At 38.2% G+C, this 24,172-nt stretch overlaps 1 protein-coding gene across 2 annotated transcripts; it reads right to left on the minus strand.

Annotated features, from left to right (window-relative positions):
- Positions 1-118: 118 nt before the first annotated feature.
- mybpc2b (myosin binding protein Cb) lies at positions 119-22,739 on the minus strand. 2 transcript variants are annotated; one of them, XM_079334530.1, is made up of 29 exons: positions 22,598-22,715; positions 17,839-17,856; positions 16,364-16,384; positions 10,072-10,140; positions 9,837-9,985; positions 9,318-9,435; positions 9,192-9,240; positions 8,964-9,023; positions 8,671-8,837; positions 8,370-8,502; positions 7,690-7,814; positions 7,485-7,590; positions 6,245-6,411; positions 5,762-5,927; positions 5,505-5,611; positions 5,377-5,406; positions 5,110-5,252; positions 4,558-4,717; positions 4,367-4,471; positions 4,073-4,261; positions 3,832-3,966; positions 3,399-3,566; positions 3,173-3,261; positions 2,458-2,653; positions 2,118-2,257; positions 1,831-1,990; positions 1,569-1,705; positions 1,159-1,345; positions 119-251 (listed from the first exon to the last, which is right to left on the minus strand). In XM_079334530.1, the coding sequence occupies exons 1-29, from the start codon at positions 22,617-22,619 to the stop codon at positions 226-228; spliced, it is 3,342 nt and encodes a 1,113-aa protein (XP_079190656.1). In that variant the 5' UTR covers positions 22,620-22,715; the 3' UTR covers positions 119-225. The 2 variants fall into 2 exon arrangements, with proteins under 2 accessions (XP_079190656.1, XP_079190657.1); XM_079334531.1 differs by lacking the exon at positions 16,364-16,384 and having other exon boundaries at positions 22,598-22,739.
- Positions 22,740-24,172: the final 1,433 nt, after the last annotated feature.

The raw sequence follows: 24,172 nt of genomic DNA on the forward strand, positions 1-24,172 counted from the left end.
TGGGTCTGATTTAGTGTTTGAGATGGTGTTTTTTGTGCTCTTGTTTTGAAAAAAATTAAGAATGTACGGTACATGAAAACATGAATATTTTAGCAGAAAAAGAAAACGTGACCAAAAGTTTCTTTAGCAGACAAAACTACATTTTATTGGATTAACTCTTGGCAGAGCATGTTTCACATTCAGTGTTCGGTTCATATCATTTCACATTCTTTGCTGTTCAGTTTCTTACTTCTTTTCAGGATCTGAAGCAACTGTGGGAGAACAGAACAGATGATGATTTGGCCAAAAAGTAAAGACAGCTTTTATGTTACGGCAGCTTGTGATAATAATCAATGCATCCTTTTTTTATATTCACAAAGGAACAATTGAGTTTTGAGGATCAAGAAGAGATTCTGAGCTATTGTCTTTATTTAACTCGCTGATTGTATATAATGATGGATGACGCGGCTCTACCTCTTCCTTCTGAACAAAAGTGAAGCTAAAATACCCAGTATAACTGTCCCTTACGTATTGCATCTATCTACCGTATCTATGTATCTATAGTATGCATGTATGCATGTATGCATGTATGCATGTATGTATGTATGTATGTATGTATGTATGTATGTATGTATGTATGTATGTATGTATGTATCTATCTATCTATCTATCTATCTATCTATCTATCTATCTATCTATCTATCTATCTATCTATCTATCTATCTATCTATCTATCTATCTATCTATCTATCTATCTATCTATCTATCTATCTATCTATCTATCTATCTATCACAGGGTTGCAGGAGTCCCATTAGTCAACAGAGCTGTCAATCATTGCATTACACTCCTGCATATGGCATCAAATAACTAATTTTGCATACCAAGAACTGGCGAGAATCACAGAAACCGTTTGACAAAATCATTTTGACGTGTATTTTGTTTTATATCATGTCCCATCTGTTTACATGGAGGAGGGGTTTATGACCTTTCCTGCAGCCATTCAATAGGGGGAGCAACACATGTTTTGGTATAATGTTCGGGGAGCGACCATGTTGTCCATCTTTTCATGCAGTCTTTGATTCCACGAAAGAAATCACAGAGGCTCCTCCTTTGACCCTTTTCCCTCCCCTTACACCTGCCTCCCAGCTTATAAACCCTTCCCCTCCCTCTCTCCTTACCTCGAACATCCAGCTTGCACTCCACCTCGTCCGTGCCCAGTTCGTTGACAGCCATGCAACTGTAATTGCCTCCATCAAAGGTGCTCGGCTTACGAATATTAAGGGTGAGCACTCCCTGATTGTTTTGCATCAAGTATTTAGGATCTTCACCGAGGATCCTCCTGTTCTTCATCCAGACAATCTTTGGCTATAAAAAGTCATTAAAAAAGTACAATGATTCGATTTATTACATTAGATCAAAAAAATATTTTTTTTAAGTCGCAGTCTGTTTGACCTTTCACTACTTTGCTGTACTGATCTGTATTCATAGATGAAGGAAATTTATGAATCAGATTTCCTCATAACCAGCGGCACTATCAGCATCCTCCAATGAATCACGCTCCACAGTCTGTTTTTACATGCATGTTTACCCTGGGGTAGCCCTTGACGGCGCAGCTGATGGCGGTGCTGTAACCAGCCACTACGGATCTGTCAACCAGGGGCTGAGTAAACTTGGGCACACAGGACACGTCCTTCTCTTTGTATGGGATCCTTTTGAGGTCAAGGCCTAAGGAAGCAGGAAAAAGTCAGTCTACATCCCTGTAAATCATCGCAGAACTTTTGGAACAACTACAACACTGGTATAAAAGGCAGACACAAACACGTGCACTGCACTGTAACACCCTGTCATACCTGCTTTGCCGATGACGGCTGTGTTCTTGCTCATGCGCGCCTCCTCGCTCAGGCCGCAGAGATTCTCGCTGAAAACGCGGAACATGTACTCGTTGCCCATGATCAGATCTGAGGCTGTGCAGTTTGTCCGTCTGTTGTGTTCATAAACAGTGAACCATTCCTGGAGAAAGGGTCAAACAGGTGTCGGGATTAAAGTCAAAAAACACTGAGGTCGCAAACCTAGCATACGGAATGAACCAAGTACTGTTGTTGAGCTGCAAGTTATAGCAAGGGAAAGATTGTCTCACCTTGGTCTTCATGTCTGCCTTCTGGATTGTGTATCCAGTAATCTCACAGTTTCCATTATCTTTGGGGGGATCCCACTCAAGAGCAGCGTTGAAGCCCCACACTTCTGTCACCTTCACGTTCAAAGGAGGTCCAGGCAAGTCTTAACGGATTAATATTATCGTCAGTATCAAGTGTGGTCCTATAGTTAAGATTTCAGGTCTCTCTACGCGGCTTGAAACCCTCCTCGACAAGTATCTGTTCTTCCACTTGAGTAAAGATTGTGTGTATTCTGACAGACTGAGCATGTCAATTTTTTTAGTTGAACGCTTAAAGTAGCTGCATGGATCCTAAAAAGCTCACCGATAATCCTGATCTCAAGAGAGGCTCTGTCTTCCATGTTCTCGATCTTCAGCACTAACTCATATGTTCCAGAGTGATCCCTCTCTGCCGAGCGGATGAAGAGGATGCTGTCAACATTTGAGTTACGGACGTTGACCATCTTCTCGTCGAGGGGTTTGCCGTCCTTGAACCAGGTCGCGATAGGGCGAGGCTTACCCTGTGAGACACAAAAAACAAGCATTCATCAAGAGCAAAAAAAGCTATTTGAAAGCAATAACCGTTGGTGAAGCTTGAACCACATGGTTGATGATTTCTTTCTTGGCTTTGAAAATACAGTAATTAAAAGCCAGTGTGTATGTTAAACACCTCTGATTATAGAGTGGTTGTCACAGACTTAAGTCAGGTCATATGAAGACCACTCGCACAAAAAATAATAAAACAAGAAGAAATACAACTTAGATTTTCTCTTTTACAAAATGCTCAACCGATGAAACACTCCCATGTCCCTTTCAAACTAAAGCTGGGCAGTAAAAAGACATTTCAAAATCAGATTTCCTCACCACAACACTTACAAATACTGCAATGTTACATTTTGGTTATGTAGCACGTGATGAAAAGGTTGCTGCCGGTGGACCCCACCCGACAGTTTTCATACTGGTAGTTCATACTAACATATATATTTCAGTAACATTGAACACAGCAGTTCATAGAGAATACAGGAGAGATTGTTTCTAACCTGGAAGGGGATGACCAGGTTGATCTTTTCTCCTACTTTCCTGATGTACTTAGTTCTCAGATCACGTGGTAGGCGGATCTTTGGATGTTCTGAAACAGGAACATTTAAATATATTGTGTTCACAAGTATAAGGCATATACAGTCAAACAAACATAGCCAAGGCAGAGTGTAATAAATACTGTATGTTATATAATCCCTAATGTGGTGTTGTGGGGGGGAGACTCACCTGTGATCTCACGGATGGTGACGGGCTGACCGAGCAACGCAGGAGGACTGCGTCCGGCCAGGTTTACTGCCACCACCCTAAAGTCAATCTTCTCTCCAACAGGGAGGCCACGCACCACAAATCCCTGCCTCTCACACAGTTCCTGGTTTGCCACCACCCACTCAGTGCCTGCGATAAAAGAGAATTACATGCTGTAAATCACAGCCAGTTTCAATGGCTTATGATGTTTCTTAACTTTCATTATACATATTCATTGTGGTTGTAAATTATCTGTTTAATACATTTATTCTCTTATTAAATTTATGAGTGAAGCAGACTTTTTTTATTTTTAAAGCTATTAACTGCAGCAGTTAAATAAATGTCCTTTTATAATTAGAATTGAAACTGTTGTTAAATCGTCCATGAATGTTGGAATTATTATTTTTCTTATCACCTCCTTCCTTGCAGTATTCAATGACGTAGCCGTCCAGGCCAGCGGCTCCGATTTTCTCTGGAGCGAGCCACTTCAGAGTGCATGTGCTGTCTGTCACATCATGCACCGACAAACGTGTTGGCTCGCTTGTTGGGGCTAAGGGTGACAGAGAGGGAGAATTACTGGTTGACTCGAGATGGGTTATGCCCAAGGGGAGGAGAAGCAAGGAAAAGGAAGGAATAAAGATGGATGTTTTACATACCAAGAGGCATAAAGGGCTTGGAGCTGAGGCTCGGCTGAGACATGCCGATGCTGTTGATTGCGAACACCCTCATCTCGTACATGATGCCTTCAATCATCCTCTTAGCCTCATATGTGGTCGAATCGTACACATCAAAGTTGAGCTTAGTCCACCTGGAGGAGCCTTTCTTCTTCCTCTCCATGAGGTAACCTGAAGAAAAAAAAGAGGTGACAGCGTTTCAATTGAAGTCACATCCCACATACTGTAGAACTGACATTACATATAAAAAAGAGTCAGACCAAATCAATTCATTACCTTTAAGAGGAGCGCCACCATCAAACTTGGGAGCCTCCCAGACAATAGTGGCACAGTCCTCTCCCACTGATGTGCAATTTATATTCTCAGGGGGGTCGGGCACGTCTGCAAACGATAACAACACACAATAGAGAATTCTAAAGAACAGTCAAACAAAGATACCTGCTGACTTTATATTGATCCTTACTCACCCACGATCTTCACAAACAGCATAGCCTTGTCTTCTCCTGCAGGGTTGGTGACACAGATGGTGTAGTTGCTCTCATCATCCCTCTCGGCCCCCTCGATGACTAAGCTGGTCAGGTCTTTCCTGGACTCTACCCTTACACGCCCCTCAGTTTCTGTGATTGGCTAAGGGACAAGACATGACAACAATAAGCACCACGAGGGGTTACTATGCATTAGTCATTAAAATGACCTCAACAGTCCATATTCACACAGCTGCCATTTTTTTTGCTGACCTCTGGCTCAGCGGTTGAGAGGTGTCTGGTGAAGTCTGGGTAAAAAAGACTAAATTGGTGAGAAACCTGACTTTGGCACCAGTACTGTTGTTTGAACACTGACAAATAGACTCATCATTTTTGTACCATCCCAAAAAAAGGATGAAAAAAAAAAAAAAAGGTATGAAGGTAAGACTACCAGTGTCGGCCTGTACTGTACAATAAACATATTTCAAATCAAGCAGAAGGCCTACCATACATATTGATTGAGCATCATGTGACTTACTATGTAGTGACCCTTACTTTATCTCCTTTTGACCAGACCACGGTGGGTGGTGGATCTCCTGAGATCTCCACGTCCAGACGCAGCTTGTTGCCAGCCACCACAATGACGGTGTTCTGGGACACCATGTTTCCAGTTGTGTCCAGGTGGATCTTGGGAGGATCTGGTTCATTTGAAACCATACAAAGAGAAAGAAAGGAAGACAGTTTCTAAGTGAGTCTGACATGTAAAGTATGCACAAGACTGATTTATTATCTGTAAAGTGAGGCATTTTGAGGCCAACCTACCTTGTCTCGGCACGTAGTCGATCTTAATTTCTGTATAAGGAGAGAAGAACGTTTTGAGAATATTACAAAGGCTGCTCATGATTAATGTATGAATGATGCCACCCTTGTAATCATTCTGTCTTTCTCACCCAAGAAGTTGAGTTTGGCAGAAAGTGACAGAGCGTATCCATCAGGAACAAACGTGTAGTCTCCAGCATCCTCTGGCTTCACATTATCGATAGTCAGCTTGTGAAACCTGTAACAAGCAGCGGAGGAGAGACAATGCAGAGGAAACATCTGCCTCATGAATTAAAAAAGGAATGATTTACATAATATGTGTGTTTGATCCTTTGTAATGACAAATATCCTACAAATGGTTTTTACATCCATTCATTTATCAGTGTACCTGCCGATGTGAGTCATTTTGATGCGCTCGCTTGCCTGAACCTCCACTCCATCTTTGAACCACTTTCCTGTGACCTTGTCATCAGACACCTCACACTTGAATATGGCCTGATCAGTAGCCCTGACTGTCAGATCAGCAATGTCCTGCAGAACCTCCAGTTCTTTTTCTGAGGGAGACATTAGACACCACAGAAGAAAGGTTTGTGGAGGCGAAGGGTTCACAATGTCAACATGTCAACATTCATTACCAGGAGCTGTTAGTCTGTAAAGAGAGGTGTTAAGCTGCTGGGCCAGCAGTTAAGTTCTATTAGCATGGACGTCATACGTTTAAATAAGAGAAAAACATGAATTTAATGCAAATACACTAAAACTGAAAATTTAACTGTTCTGTTTATATTTTTGATAAAGCAACAATAATATCAATAAAAAAGTGTATTCATTATTTATATGTGTAATTAATTTAATAGTGATGACACTTTAGTACCTTCCACTTCCAGCTCTCCTTTAGTGTGCCCCCCATTTGTCCAAGCATGGTACATTCCAATGTCATCCAGCGTGGCCTCCTGGATGATCAGTGTGTGCTTCTTTCCGTCTTTCTTGAATCGATATTTGGAGTCTTTGTCTTTGTGAAGCTCTGTTTCCTCAAAATACCTTGTTAAAACAAAAGGAGAGAAAAAAAACGCTCAACAGTGAGTGTGTTGTCATAACTGTAGAAACTCCAACATGGAAAAAAAACAAACATCTGAAACTACCTCATATTTATTGATATGAAAATATACAAATGATGTCACTACTTCGTTCAACAGAAGAAATTAATAATTCATGATTACACGTGACATGCTGCATAATCTCTCGTGGGTCTTCATTTCTCATTTTGCAAAGCATTCATCACTTTTTAATACGTGGGCCCTGACAGCTTAAAGGAATGCAACCAAGAATATAGACATTAATTGGCAATCACAATTACGAAAACATGGTCAATAACATGACAAACATTATTGTATTTGAAGAAGGTGTAACATTGTTGGAATGGTGCCATAAATGAAGCTCTCGTCAACATTAGATCTGATTTTATTGCTCGAAAGAAAGATCTTTTTCATACAGCTGGGAACAAGCACGCTAGCATGCTAATACTTGTTTTATTTTTCATCTAATGGATATTTTATGAATCTTATTCAGGGGCATGGGGTGGACACAGCAGCAGGATGTGCCAGAATATGTGCCAACTGGAGGTCTGTGAGCTAACAGGTGAGGCAGACAGACGACATAGCATACAGTAACAAGATGTTTTTCCTTATCGGGTAAGGCCTTTTATTAACTCAGAACACACAGATTATAAGAGTTGAGATCTGACTGAGGCCCTACTGTACCTCCCTCTCATGTTTCACTTCTCTCCTTACCTCTTACAAACCTGGGTCCCGGTGGGAGTTGCTATAAATAAGTTCTGTGACATGCAAGGCTGCTGAGTTCGGATCCAGCTTTTGCAGCTGTAACTTATTTAATTACATCACTGTTTATCTTGCAAGAAACAGAACATTGAGCTTGCTCACTGTTATATATTGTCCAACATCTCTCTTTGCCCAATCCACAAATAATTAAACAAATTAAAGAACTGATTAATAACTAGAGGCCTGTGTTTGTTTATTTACTTAAGTCAGACTATGCTTTTGGCCCTCAGAGCAACACATTTTTTTCCTGTGTTGACAAACTGCTCATATACTGACCACATGACATGGGCGCCCTCCTCTGACACCTCAATCTCAAACTCCACTCTCTCTCCAACGACCACGTGATAGTCATCCATCAGCTTGGTGATGGTCACCGGGGGTTCTGGACAGGGCAGAATCCAGCAGTGTAAACGCCACGAGGTTTTCAGAGTCCATATCAATCACATTACATAATGGGCACAAAAAGCGAAAGATGATGCACCTTTGACAAACACCTCTGTGAAACACTTGTCCTCCCCGACCACACACTCGTATGCAGCATCGTCAGCCAGGGACGTCTTATTAATGGTGAGTGTTCTGACATTCCCGCTTGACTCCATGACATACCTTGAAAAGTGACAGATAAACCAAACATATTAGGGGTCAATCAGAGTGCAGAAATATTCTTATTATGAAGCTTTTGACAGTGTTTGTATTAAAAAAGATCATGACAAAAACAAAACTGGTTTCATTTAATAGTCAATTAAAAGGTGCTTTTTTTTTTAGATTGCTCTGAAATTTTATTACATCGACCAAATTTAAACATTTTCACCTGAGCCTGAGATTGTTCTCACATTCAAACTTAGAAATATTCTTTTCTGTCCTGTAGAGGGATCTGCATTTGTTAACATGAGGCCTAAAATGTCCTGGCATGCTGAGTTGCATGGCCCTCTGGGAGGCTCCATGGCTGGCTTAAAATAAAATATGTTGATGACAGCAAGTATGACTTTGTGGCTCAGACAAATTTAGAAGGGTATTTTAAATCACTCCCCATTAAGTCCATCGACTAATTAAGCTAATGTCCTAAATAAAGCTTATGGTCAACATTTTAAACTAAAAGCTGACAACAAGTGGATAATATTTGATGATTGTGTGCATGTGCTTAAGCTTTAAGGTGAGTACTTGGCTGAGGGTTTGATCTCCTGGCCATTCTTCAACCATTTGACCTGGACATCGGGATCGAACACCTCACACCTCAGGACAATCTTCTTCCCTTTTTCCACTGAGTAGCAAGATTCAAGTTTCTTTAGGAAAGCTGCAGAGAGGGAAGAATCAAAAATGACCCCATCAACTCATCAGCTGTTTTCTGTGTCTGGTGTCATGGTGAACATCTTGGTTACTCCCCTCTCTCCTATGGCAGGATCTCACCTTCTAATACCTTTCCTACAAACCTCACACGCACGTCTTGTTTGACCCAACTTACCCTCGCTGTGCTTTGGCTCTACAACCTTCATTTTCTTCAGACGTTTCAGCATGCCCCTCAGGTCGGTGATGCCATACTCAAAAGCGATTTTCTCGTACTCGCTGGGATGTGCACTCTTAAGCAATTCCCACACGTCAATTTCCGGTTCCTGTTTTACTGCTTTTTTTCTACAGCCGGCCAAGGAAAAAAGATTTGCATTTAAAAGGAACAAGAGAAACAAAAAAAAGGAAATAAATCCATCAACTGACTGTTTAACTGGGTCATTGCCAAATCAAACACAACCAGCTTCTTACTTCTTGGTTGCTTTAAGCAGAGCGCTGAAATCCAGACTTCCATCGTCCTCTCCTGCATCCCTGTGTGGACGGAAACAGAGATATACACCAGTGAAATCAAGAGCAGGCATAGCTTCATTGAATTTACTATACTGTCATATGCCACCTGTGCTGATTATAAATAGACTATGTGCATTTTCCCTCTATTGTATAAAGAAGAAGGCTCCAGAGAGACTAGCAGACACTTACGCTCTCTTGAAGGCAGATAAAATATCTGCATCTTGTTCCTGCTGCGCAGCTGTAATGGGAGAAGTATATCAGGGCATATCTAGAATCTGTGGAAGTCTAAGCAGGCCAGAATATGTTTCCACTCACCCTCAACTGTAATCTCAAAGGTACAACTGTCACACTTGTCTTTAGCCGTCACCTCACACCTGAAGCCTCCAGCATCTCCAGGAACCACCTTGATGATCTTCATTTCATAAGTATAGATCTAGAGCAAGAAATTGTGATTCATTAACTTTGTATATTTTCTCCAATTTAGACTAAAGATGAAAAAAACCCAACAAAAAATGTGTTTTCATATTGAAACTAAAGAGGGAGTGCCTCCAACCTACATTCTGTTTTACACTTTCAATTCTTCTTTAACACAGGTTGATGTTTATTTTGTACATTTGGATGCTATTTTGAGGGAAAATTACACTTAAGCAATTGAAATAAATAAAGAGAGACAAATTTTTGTCTAGAGTCCCTGTTTTTAGAATTTGATCACTTCTAGCTTCAAAATCAATGAATAAAAGAATTAAACATGATGGCAGCATGTGAAAATCAAAACTCTTGGACTTGAAAATGAAATAATGGAATCACTTCACTTATAGCCAATGTGTTGCACACCTTAGTATTTCTGTCATAAGTTTCTTTAAACTGCATGTGTTTTCCAGCTTTGCTGCCAAGGTCCATCCACTTGCCCTTCAGCCATTTCATGGTGGGTTTTCTTGTCAGGGTGGTTGAGTCAACTCTGGCAGTGAACGTGATATCGGATCCTTCCAATAACAGACAACAATTAAATCCTGATATATCATGTAATCAAGTTATATATATTTGGATCGCTCCATCCATTAATTCTGACCTGCAATAGCAACCACATTTTCTGGGGGCTTCTCAACGAACAGCCCAGAGAGCTCTGTCGAACCAGCCTCTGAAAAGGAAAAAAAGATTTATGCTTCTAATAGAGATGATTTTAGTAAAACAAAATCACACAAGGCTGTCATGCCACTGGAAACATCCACAGGGAGCCAGATAGAAAAACAAAAGTGCATATGACACAAAGAAATACCAAGACATTTTTTTGACAACCGGGGAAATTTAAAATACATTTGCATTCACCGTCTGATATACTACAAACAGTGTATTCTGTTACTGTAGAATCACTTAATGATTAAGCAGCAGCACATGAAAAATGACTAAAAGACAGAAATGGAAAAACTTAAAAAAAAAAAAAAAACCTTTCGGAAAAATTAAAAGGATATTAAAAAAATGTAAATTAGCCTTTGATTTTAAGTACATACAAACAGATGTGGGATTGTCTTGCTTGTTATCATCAGAATCAAACAGAGTCTAAAGTCCTACATAAATAAAAAAAAACTAAAGTTATTTATTATACTGTCATTACCGAAAAGCAATAGTTCTGTGTTTTTGTTTTGAAGTGTGTCAAGCTGAAAATGCATTGACATAAAGGTCAAATTTAATATCAGTCTCTGTGCTGTACATTTTGGATACTGACTGTCAGAAATGAGGACACAAATATAATCTTCTCATATTCATGGTCATTATAATAATTTTACACACATGAACCTTCTTTTTCTCTTCTTTTATCTAAATTCTGAATGCCTCTTCAATAACAGAGGACAAAGTCATCTGACTGGTAAAAACACTTCATATTCTCAGCTCAAAACACATTCAAGGACAAAAGAGCAATGTGGATGCTTCATGTATCCAAAAACAACAAGCAAGAGCTCCAGGGATACATAATCGCTCAAAACGCATCATTAACAATCAGAAGGTCTGGAATGTGGTAATGAGCTCTGACAAAGCTAAATATAAACCTTCTTGCAAGTGCACCTGTCGGCCTTCAGACATTAAAAATGTCTTCAAGTATCAAAGACTTAAAATTCAAGGAATAAGGCATATTCATGGTAAATAAGAAATCAATGCATACTTAACATTAGCTTTTAAATACTTTATGATGCTAGTTCTTCTTTTAATACATACATCATCGAATCATGTGATGAATACATCTTCATTTCCTAAAGTCACATTAACATGCTGTAAATTGACACAGGCCCACACTGTGCCTTCAGTCTCCCTTTACCCCCCCAAATACAAATGTCTGGTTTAACATATGGAAGTATAACTATTCACTGTTATACTGTGCCATAAGTCAGAGTGAACTCATGAGGTAAAACAAGGCAGAATGAATTACAGAATGATTATTCTGTTGTATTATTATTACATTAATATGCCACACCATGTAAAAAAGCAATCAAACAGGGTTTATGTGGAAGTAAGATCATAACTGTTATCAATCAAAACAGAAAGTAATCAAATATGTTGATTACTGGACTTTTAATCACCAAACCTGGAAGAAATTGAAATCATCTTGATTACTTCCTTTGGACTGATCTGCTGTTTGTCAAAAAAGACTCATTACTTTACCCCATACTGAGCCTGTAAAGGTTGGGGGGCCTGAATAATCAATTACAATGTGATATTAAAATGTGTACTATTATTTCTTTTTCTTTTTTTTTTTTTTTTGCAGCTACTTCTTCGAAATATTCATCAGCAACACTGGTGCAAGTTCCCCAATACAGAGTGCAGTTAGCCAACAGATTATAATTCCCCTTAATACACTGCACATCTCCAAGGGTATGGATTTAAAAAGCCATGGTATGATAAGCTCTTCCCACACAGATATTCCACTAATAGAAACACCGTTGGCAAAATCATTGGGGTTTCATTCCCACTCTAGAGTGGAAGACTGGGAATCAAATAAAGACAAACATAAAATTAAGACTAAAATCTATTGTTTCTTTAAAAAGTAAAATTGTAACCTTAAACAGTGTGTTTATGATTCTGCACAGCAATTTTTCAATTTACAAACTCTGCATAGCAAGCAGGATACAACGTTTGGATCTTTTAACATTTTTTTCAGTTGAAAACTTTACATGTCCATGACATTACATTTTTATTGTTGTTTTTTTAACCCTATTTTTAACGAATTTCACATTATCATTAAAGGTTTGAAAACTATGGCAAATTTCTTTCTTATTTAAATTATCCTCTCAAATAATGGCCAGTAATAAATGCAAGGCCGTTCTATAAACCAGTTTCCATGGCTAAAGTTGAATAAGTATTACATCATATGAACTTCTCCCCCTGAACTTCACTCAGCTGTTGCCATTGGATAAGCATTACTTGCTATAGCGCTTGAATCAATTCAAGGCGTAAAAAAAGGCATTTCGCTTGGAGATAAAACGTGCTCCTACTGCACTGGACACATACAGTAGATGACAGTGTTCCTATTGACCATATTCAAGACTTTTTCCTCTGACATAAAGCTAAATAGATACTCAAATCCTGTTGTGTTGCACTGCTGTCTTACTGCTTTGCAAATATTATACACTTAGGAATTTGACAATACATGACTTATAATGTCCATATCCTATAATTAATAAACAACCCAATATAATAAAAAGAGCACAATATGGCAGGATAATGGGTCATTTTTCAATATTGAACAGCACATTTAATTACTCAATTGCTACCATCAGACAACAGCTAATGGTAGCATTCAATAACTACTTAGCTAACAAGACTGATTGATAGTGTTACAAGATACCACAGAAAAGGGCTTTATCTATGTGAAAATTACTATTAAGTTTTTTAATGATCTAACTTAGTTGTAAACAAAGTCTAATTTATTCGTAAGCTAATTTCCCAACAGTACAGTAGCTGAGACTAGCGTTAACTTGTCATTTACGCAATTTAAAATCTGATTTCTAACTATATTTTCACAACTTATCTTGTAAGATAAGCTGTCTTTAATGAGTAAGTAGTCTACATTTATTTAGTTGACTTAGTACCTCCCCCCTACAACAAAACAACATGATCACTTAGGGTTGCGCGTAATTATTATGCTTGGTCACATGGCTGGTATTGCCTTCTTACAGAATGGAAAAGACATCAGGCTGTCCTATGACTTGGACATCTACACATAAACTGGGACATTCTTGAGAAGCAACAAAGAGGTTTCAATCTGCTCAGAAATTGTAAAAACAGATGAATGGATAGGAAGAAGCATTGATATTGGACTAGCATTACAGGACTTAATCCCATAAGGAATTTATGGAGATGACATGTTACTAAACTTAACATTTAACAAGCTCACCCTACATGCTTTATAAATGTCACTGTGAGCAGGCCAAAGTTTCCGTTCAGCAGTTAGCCTACCCAAGATGGCAACCATATTGTTGAGAAGAAATAGTAGCAATGTCAACTTTACAGGGGTCATAGGCTGAACACTTTTCTGCAACCCCCTGGCCTAGTGCCTGGAAAAGAAGCAGTCATAATGGATAATTTGGCCATTTGACTAGAATCCTGGTGAAGATCTCCTCCACAAGAGAAGACTAAGGCCTTATCACTTTCCACTATACTTAAACTTCAACCAGGTGTAAAAGTGGTGAAAAAGATGGACTCCATCCTTAAGCATAGTAGGTTCAGGAACATATACATATAGTAGATCTCAAGGGCTCCCCAGGCATTATCTGCCTTTCAATCCCGGAAGTCTTGGCACTTCCACAACCCTTCTTCATCCAATCTACTCCTAATCAGTCCAGACAGGGTGGGTGTCCAATGTGTAGCTGTGGGAGATGTGCCCTTGAAAGAGAGACAGTGACTGGATAGCAACACGAGTCACAGCTCTTGAAATCCACTTGTTAAACTTGACTTGTGGCGCTATCATAACATTTTCAGACAAAGTATTTATGAATCACACTGTTTTTGTGGGAATTATAACCATGGTTATGTTTGTAAACCTTCAACAGGACTTTCTATTTGATTGTTTTTAACCTTTATCTAACCAAGAGAGAAACTTGAGGAAAAAAAAATCTCTTTTTTCAAAAGTTAACCTTTGATAACGAATAAGGAATAGAAGTTGTTCCGTTTGGAGTCATTGACTTGTTAGCTATAATATCTTGGATGACTTCACTGCAGCTCTAGCATTATGTGAAGTAAAGGAAAAACAATAAATGTGTCATCGCATCAGATGACACTTGGCATGTTAGCAGCAACAGCTACCATTTTTACAACGACTGTTTTACATGAACCACAGCTGTGTTTCCATGCTCATTGTTCAAATTGCCAAAGGCACAGAGGCAAAAGGGAGTTGGTATCATAAGTAACAGATGGGATGGGAAGTACTCCTCATGTAGGGAAACAAATTCTGAATTGCTGGTATTCTGAATTGCATTTGTCTTAACAGATACCAGCAGTTAACTATAATTGAGACCCCTTTGGTCAGGTCTTTGTTTTCTCTCTTATGCAGCAACAATCTTTTGTGTTATAGTTATATAGTCGTGAGATGCTGCATATGGCAAGAGAAGCTGCTTTAAAGCTATAATTAGTGTCAAGCTCCTTTGAGCAGCAATCTTCATTGGATCTTACAGATAAAATTACTGAAGCAAGCAGAGACAACGTTCATACTTACTGGTATGGGTATCAGCCTCTGACACAACTTAACATACATCATTAGGCAACACTAGTGTAGTGTTCACACAGAGTGTAACATAGGTCAATGCTGAAAAATATCAACTATCACTGTTATTTCCCATCCATTATATCATGTACATTTTTCAAGTGTTTTTTGGGGGAACTTGGTATCGGGGGTGACTCATGTCTACATGTTTTAGTGGGTATCAGCAAATACAATGGTATTAGAACATCTGTAATTGAATAGTAAAGACTCATATAATGCAGTTTCAGTCCAAACTGAAGTATTCAGAAAATGTTCAAATATGGACCAAGGTCCACTAAACACGATGTATATTATGTGACATCTGGTCTACATAATACCTACACTCAAATTATACTTTTGAACGAACAAAAGTAAATAATAGTCAGACACATCAATATACTGTAAATCTTGTTCTTTTTCTTACCATCCCCATCAACATCTGAATCTGTTGCAGACAAGGAAGCAAACTTAACTAAAAAAGCAGCTTGGATGCAATACTTGGTTTTTGCACAAGAGATGACATGAAGTTGCCACAAAGACCAATAAACAAACGTAAATCCGAGACATGATGGAACATCCAATTTGCTATGGAGTTAATTCATTTGGCATAACGCAGAGGAAGTGTTCTATGTCACTGCATGCAAAAAATAAGGAACTATGAGGATAAATTAAACTTGTAAAAATACACACAACAAATCCAGGAGAACACTCAAAAACAGAACTTGAATTAGAGTTTATGCTAAACCGATTAGACAAGACAACAGTAATCTCAAAAAGTGACCATTGTGAACATACCATTGAACCCTAACCAAATTTATATTTATTTGGGAACTTTTGTGACATCATGATGCAGTCAAAGAATGAGAGCAACTTCACACAGTGGAATCAAAACACATATTTCTTAGTAAAACTATTGACACTGGGATCCCAGAATGCTTTATTTAAAGTTAAAAATGGACACTTACAAAACAATTCAAAATCAAGAAATCGTTTTTAAATTAATACTCTTCTAAATAAAAGCGAAGCTTTACAAGAGGCGATCCTTTTGTTCTGGAAAGCACACTTGACAAAGGTCCAGAGGGACCGAAGTGTTTGTGTTATTTTACAATTATTTAAGGAATTTCTAAAGTAAGTTCTAAGCACTGGGAAGAATCAAATCACACACCTATATCATCACACAGTAATGTGCAAACAGCTTTAAAACAAATAAACATATAAGTAATTTATTACATTTTTGGGATTTCAGTATTTAGCTTTTAATTGATATTATTGCACTGTGTATAGTTTTGCTTTTAAAAGTATTTTTTATATTGCATAATGAAGTCCCAATAGTATCACAGTGAGTTCATGCATTATACATACTTAATATGTTCAGGGCTGAAACAACAACATATCATGACATAATAATCTTTACAATATTTGAATTTGGTGAAACATTCCTTAAAATATAAATTAATGTATGTTTGGGTCATACAGTTCCCCTGACAACAACCTGTGAGAGCTTACAAATGCAATGAGAGTCATGCGTAATTTTCACACAGTGTTGCTCATGTATGCACATATATGTGAATACATAGGTTGGATTACATTTACTATTGCACCCACTTCAATGTAAAGAATTTTGTCTTACCTCCGTCGGCTGGGGATAATTCTATGGGAAATGAATGAAAATGAGCTCTGGTTCCTATATTAATTGTAATAGTCACTATATTCAGTGTAATGAGTCAGAAAGATGAGGATAAAGTCAAATGAAAAGCGTGTATTAATTGTCTGACACTAAGAGGGGACTACCATCTTGCACTGGCTGGGGTTTAGCTGTGCGAATAAAAATAATGGTTAAATGATTGAAATAAGTAAGATAATGAGACCTGGACAACGTTCAATATGGGAACGATGCATAGACCAAACAACTTCAGAAAATCCCAACCAGAACCACACAGACAGAGCCCATTTGACACTTCATTATTCTCACTTTTCACATGCCTGCAGTAAAATGTGACCCAACGGTCACCAAGGGTTAACAGGTGTATGAAATACATCCAGCTGCAGTCACTTGGAGTACAATAAAATTCACACAGATGGCTTTTCCTGCCTGCATCAAACACTTGGATTCATTCTCTACAATCCAAAGGTCCAACATGCTAAAAGAACACCTCAAAGAATACATGAATTCATTTTATTCTGGTAATCAAACACAAGAAAACACAGAGAAAAGAGTTCAGTGATCCACGGTTAATGCATGCATTCATAACATAGCTTCATCTTCTTTTAACACTTGATTGGAAATTAAATCTGTTACTACACACTGGAGAAATTGTTTCAGCTAACACATGTGACTCATGTTGCTGGCTAACTAAGAAATGCTCCATCATACTAATTTTATTAACCCCCTTCAGCAGCTTTATGTTGTCGCATATAATGTGAATCACTTATAGGCCCATCTTCTTGACTCAATAATTGCTTTACTTAATATCCTTGGCAATACCACTTGTTATGTATTATTCAGATAATTACCCTGACTGATTAGTTCAAATGCATTTCTCCAACACTCAAGTCCAGTTCAGACCCATTCCACGTCACATATTATCAGTGTGAATGCAATTGGTCATGCAAAGTCACATAATAAGATAGTGTGCCTCACCCTGCTCTGCTGACTCTTCAGGGGCTAAAATTAGTGGACTTTAGTTAGAGATACCGAGTAGCTTCATAGGAATATATATGGCAACAGCTGAGCTAATATCCGTGTGTAAAAAATACAATTCAGACTAGTATAACATGATCATGCGCTTGTAAAAAACCCAAAGCATGTTTCTCATTCTGAGTTTTTTTGTTGAACCTTTCTGGACAGTTGAGTAAACAGCTTTGGTCATCTGATATGCAGTTAAAATATTTTCAGCCTTGAAGGCTACATGTATAGCAAGTGAAAAAAAAATGGGTGCATGTAGTTTAACAGACCCATTAGTCAGAGCCAGTATTTTCTTGACACAAGCACCTTATAGATATGTTGGCAAAAGTGAAAATGTGAGAGCTGTAATCATGACACTGTGTGACAATGTAAGGCACACAAAAGGTCAATAGGCAAATGCTGTAGAGCAGCTGACTTACCCCCTCCCTCCGGTTTTTCTGAGAAATAAACACAGAACAAGGAGAAAATTATAGACATTGATCACGACTTTGACTCTTCATTAAAAGATATATCAACAACATATTGTTTGTATAATACACATAACATATTAAACTGTTATTGGTTTCAACATCAAGTCAACAACCTCTGAGGTGGAAAATGAAGCCAACAAGAAAATGCCCAAAAAAAAATGCAGTTTTTGGAACGGCGACATGAAGTTTTATTTGTATTTTTATCAGGATATTTGTTTGATGGATTTACCTAAAATGATCGCTTAAAGCGTTTTAAGATTTGGACTTCATATATGACTATCTGAAACTCTATGAAGTAAACAAATTTATAGTCTATGAAATGTCAACCTTAGAAGTTTCTAAGCTGTGCAACACCTGGCTCTAATATGTGAAACTGATACTAGTGAAACTTAACGCATCATATTTTACATATTGGCAAGATGTTTCCTTTGGCCAAATGAATGCTTTGGACGATGACAGACAGTCAATTTGTGGTGTGTAAATAGCTGGGGGTGTTATTGTTGAGGCCTAAATATGGTAAAAGGAAAATTCCCTTTAGAAATAGAGGCAGATAATATACTCAGCTACTTGAGAGACCGTCTCATGGGGGTCGCTGCCTTTGCTGGTAAAGGCCAGGGCCGGTGTCTTGTGACCTTCCTGAAGTCGAGCCACATTCTTTATAGATGAATAAAGTCTCTTTGAATAGTCAGTCTGACTTGACCTCAGTTGCTTTACATGTGAGTTAAGGCTTGTCAGACTTTGAGCTAAAAGTGGTGTAATAAGGCTGGTCAGTCAATAATGTCATGATAAATATTTAGACGTTTTTCTCTGTAAATCAGATCATTATTCATATAATGTCTTCATGCTCTCACATTCTGTATATGAAGCTGACTCAAATACAAATAGCTGCCTTAAATGCTACATGTACATTTTGTTTACCCATTAAGGCTTTTTAAACAACGGCTACACATGTATCGGATCTCTACAAACAGGAGGAGCACAGCTTGTTTCTCAGTCAGTCTGAAAAAAAACATTTCTAAACAGGACTCAATACATCCTCTTACACTGTTGTAAGTGCTGTCTGCGCCCAGCGAGAGGGTTTAACACCTACATTGGGAGTAAATCTGCATCAGCATCTGCTAAGTCAACCCCCTCAGGGTGAGAATCTTGATCATTTTCAACAAGTTTGTGATGAAGCTTGGTAATAAACTCCTTAACAGCTGCTCCTCTCAGTTTAAATGTCCTCCACAGACACTTTCTGTCGCTTTGGAGATTTGCAAACTTGTCAGAATTGTTGTCAATAAATAATTAATAGCGACACTTTTTGAAGGTTTTTTTGTTGTTAAATTTATTTAATGTTCCTTCTTATTTAAGACTATTGTACGTATTTGCCCTCTGTTACCTTCAGTTTATCCCAACACTTGGAAACACATCATGACTTATGTTCACAGTGTTTTGGTGGTCAGTGAAGGTATTTCAGGTTTTCATCTCAGTGTATGTGTTTATCTCAATGTTTCAAAGTGACAACTAGATTAATGATCGTCTGGAATTACTTAAACGTAAATAAAGATATTGGATCGCCTGGCCTTATCAACACTGCTTGGGACTGCTGGGTGTCCCTTCATGGCATGCAACCAAATGTATAACGATATCACAGCCATATTATTTCATACCTTTTGGATCGGTTTTAAGCAAACACAGGTATAAATGTCAATCCTATCACCTTACAGTAATTGGAATTGAGTTCATCCAAAGAAGGTGTAATTTGAGCCACACGGGACATCGTGCGCCAGATACGTGAAGCAATAAAACAATGTTGAAAAGCAATTAAATACTATGATTTATTAGTTTAAAACTCCTTATATCTACCCCTTATGCCCCCAATGCTACAAAAACTATGTCAAAAAAGTTTTCTCCAAGAGCTATTGACATAAACTATTTGTTTTTACATATTTGGCTGGAAAAGATTCAAACATGTCTTAGGGTTTAAAGTTTAAGTTTCTTACCCAGCTGCTGATATAAAATGAAGATATTACCATAACATAATTCCTTCAGTCTTACAGTATATGTTCATGCACTGTCTTGTTATGGGATAAAGAAGCTGTAGGCTAAATTTAATGAACAGAAACTAATAAGGCACCAATGTAATGTGGTTATATAAGGCCTGATGCTAATTAGAATTTATATCTCCCTTTTTTATTATTTTTATTATCTGTTTGTTTCTTTGTTTGGTTTTTAGTGCTATTTTTACATTTTGCTCTTCTTGCCTATTATGTCCAAAAAGGGATTCATCATTGTATCATTTAAATCTACATATTTTCTACTTGTCAGTAGATGACCCGCATGGTTTGCCATGCTAGTATTTCATCTGGTCACAATGATAGAAGTTAAATCAACTCTATATTAAAGCATCACTTCCAACCACTGAGTTGGAATCTGTGATGGACATGCTTGATTGACTACTTTGGATCGTTGGGTCTTCTGCGGCATTAGGGGAACGTTCTGGATAAAAGTGACAGATTACGTAATGATTTATCTCAACAGACTACAGAGAGAGGTTGCAGCAGAACCTGATATGCTCGCCTGTGTGAAACCTCATGATCTTATAAAGGAAAAAGAGGAAAGAGGAAAAGGTCAGGGGTTATTGCAGAGTATTTTTAGCTGCTAGCTGTGGGCAGGATCTGGCTGCTCGGTAAGGCAGCACAGAGACCGTTTTAACTCATGTCAGGTATAAATACAAGAAACATTAAGGAAGTGGGAAAATGAGGGTGCTTTATTGTGAATATAGGCTTTTGTTTCATATTAATGTAGGAAGACACTGATCAGATCAACTTTTTTTAAATCAAATACTTAAATCAATACACTGGGTATTGCATCAAGTAGTGTTTAAATTTAAACACTGGCTGGTTATCTGACCTTCATACTCAAAGCTTTGCAGCTTGTAGCTGCGAGTAAAAAGAGCAGTGGGTGGTGCAGACACGTATCAAGGAAGGAAGATTTGTCTCCATATAAGATTAAATCAGTAGCTGTGATTAAAAGTAGAGCCTGCTTAGGTTTCTTGTATCATAAATAAACAGGGCCTTGCTTAGATTTGTATAAAAGATTAACACAGGAACAGGTGCTGAGAGAAATGATCAAATAGTGTAACAGAGAATTAGGAGTTATGTGCTAACAAGTCCAGCAAAGCTGATAAGGTTTTGTATCACCACATGAGGGCTGCATAGAGTTTAACAGATTGGTTTGAAAGGCTCAACACTTTTCCTGCAGTTTGGCATGCAAACTCAATTTGCCTAGCTGCTAAGACACCCTGATATCTAAGGTTTCAGAACCATCATTGATTTACAGCCACTCAGGGTTAAACGAGGAGACGGGTTGGCTCCTGGAATTTAAAGGACAGCAGAAAACAGTTTATGATAAAGTAGCTAAAGGAAGTACCATTTAGTTTTATGGACAAAAACAGTGCTCACATACTACCACAGCATGATCTCTATTTCATCATCTACCAAAAAACAAAGAACTACTGATGATATCAGAGACCCTCTTCAGCAGTTTGTATTCAAACGTAATGTATGAAGGACTACAAACATCTCTCAAAAATAAAACATTATTTTGAAAGTTTTAGACATTACACTAATGGGGATAAGAGCATTATCGTATAGTTACAGTCGCTATGAAACTTAAGCCAGCCTCCCAATATGCCAGCAGCGACAACACAGTTAGCTGCAGCAGTATTTACCGCTGAACCTGTTGCAGTTACTGTCTGGCTCATTGCCAGCGAAGTCAACAATATTTGTCTTCTCTGAGATGTATGTCACTAACATACTGACCCCGGTGATGTCACTGCAGCGCTCGCTGTTGGATTATTTATGACCTACAGTGCGAAATATTTTGTGTAGACAGGTGACAACAAGGAGGCAAAGAGGCAGAATGTTTGTCTTTATAAGACATTTAGTCGCTGTAATTCAAAAGGTAATAAGGGAACTCTTCTGGATAGGTAAATTGCTTCAGCTGAATAAATCACAACAAGATTCTGGTTCTTATAAGAACATCCTGCAAAATATTTGATCTCTTATGTCTTATTGTTTTATTTAACAAATTACCTTATGCTTTGTCGAGCAACAAAATGCTATAATTACATTTTATATTATTACATTTCTCTTGTCTATGGTAGCCTTGCCATACTGTATTCCAGACAGTTCAGAGTGTGCTCGCTTGCACGTTAAAGGTATAGTGTGAGATGAGGTCGTCTGATATTTATGCTTTCCTCATTTGCAGTAAACAACTATTTTGGGTCATATGGGATTAACCCCTAACCCCCACCACAACACAACCCCAACCCACCCTAGCCACCTGAACTTTTATCAAAAAGACTTTAATCTCAAATCAGAGTTTGACATTCATTAATCTAATCCTAAAACAGCAGCCACATGCACATAAAAACAAGAATTGTTCCTTTCTTCAAATGATGCCCCTTATTTATTTTATTTTTAATACTAATATAATTATATTATATCTAAAATCTTAACTTGAGTACAGACAGAAACACAATCATGCTTTAAAAATCGGAAAATTACCTTTAACATCCTCAGATACGAAGTAAATCTTTAAAGTTTACACACATCAGTTAAAATTTCCACCAAGCCAGGAAACAAAAACTTCAGCATCAGCATTACTCCTGTCTCCAGTCTAATTACAATGAATTATACTTGCGAATAAAAAATGTGCATACCTGCAGGGACCGGCTCAGGCATTGTTATTCCTGTGTCTTCTCTCTACTGCTGTCGGACTAAGGGGCTTGTGGTGCTTATTCCTTTTATTTCTCCCCTCTCTGATATTCAAAGCTCTCCTGGAACTCAAGTCACCCAACCCCTCCAGTGAGCAAGGAGAGCAAGAGACACTGACGACACCCTTAAGGAGTTTGAGGGGAGAGGCATTAAGAGCAGGAGCGTGATAAGGTGAAGAGACAAGAGGGTGAAGTGGTGGTGAAATAGGTCTTACACATTCATGATAAGATTAATAGACTGCCTGAACCCTTTGAGCTGAAATAAAAATATATACAGAGATGAAGACCAACTGACCCATTTTTTGACACTTTATCTGATGTCAAACTAATCTTACACTCCTCACCTCTAATGCATTAAGAGCAGGATCAACAAGTATTTGCAAATAGATTTAGTGGTTTTTGACCTCACCTGATACTTGTAGCTGGCTGCAGTAACTGTAGTGAATCCCAAAACATGTAGACACAGACAAGTACACCAACAAAGAATATTATTTACACAATTTTTCTTTTCTTTTTAAAATGATCCTCCATGTTTCATTACGTTATGTGTTTTCTTAAATCAGACTCCGAATACAGTAATTTCCACTATTAAATGTGCAGCCATCTTGTAAAAAGTATGTATGGCTCTACAACGCTATTTCACACACACTGGCCTTCAGTTTAAAAAAAAAAAGAAAAGAAAAGAAAAAAAAAGCCAGTTAGCTCGTCTTTGCTAGTTTTATTTAATGCCTACAGCTAAGAGAAAGTGGACAGTGATGGTGATGAAGCTGAAGAAGAAAAAAAAAACATAGTAACCAAACAAGAAGCAGTGTATCACCCCTACAGATATTATTCATAACAAATTGTGATGTAACTTCAAGATGTATCCTCATCAGTGTTACCGTGGTCTCATGTTTTATAAGCTTTACCGGGTGCAGAAAGTCATTGAACCCAATTTATGTCTCAGGTTTGCATACAAATGAATAATTATATCCCTCCTTTGTCAATGTGCGCTTAGTACTTTTTGAACCTTACAAACCTACTTCAACTAGCTTTTAAAAAAACCCTCTCCAATGTATCTGTTTAGTCACAGCCCATTCTTTGTCCTGTCACCCAAAGTGTGCCTATTTTCATTATCTTCCATAAAAAGTCCTAGCTTTTTCAAACTGAACTTGAAGGCAACCACCACAAATAGTCTTCTCATGTGGAAAACACTGTTGTTAACCATCTTATTAGGCAGCAAACGAATTTGCCAAAGGAACACACTGGATAGCTTTGATAACTTGGCCTTTACCAACCCCTCTCTCATCTCCAGCTCCATCATCTCATCTCAGTATGTTCACTTGTGGCTCCCAAAAGACAGCATGGTCACAGCTGAGATGCTGCCCTAATGCTTCTGAGAGTCTATTTGTAGCACAACGGCAGGGGAAAGACAGAATTACTGCTCAGCTGACCACAGTCAGTCATATTGTACTTTTATGATGTTCCCCCTTGCAGCACAGGCGTCCTCCTGTTTACAGCAATCTTGCAGTGAAGATTCAA

Source organism: Symphodus melops (assembly GCF_947650265.1).
Source record: "Symphodus melops genome assembly, chromosome: 21".
NCBI lineage: Eukaryota > Metazoa > Chordata > Actinopteri > Labriformes > Labridae > Symphodus > Symphodus melops.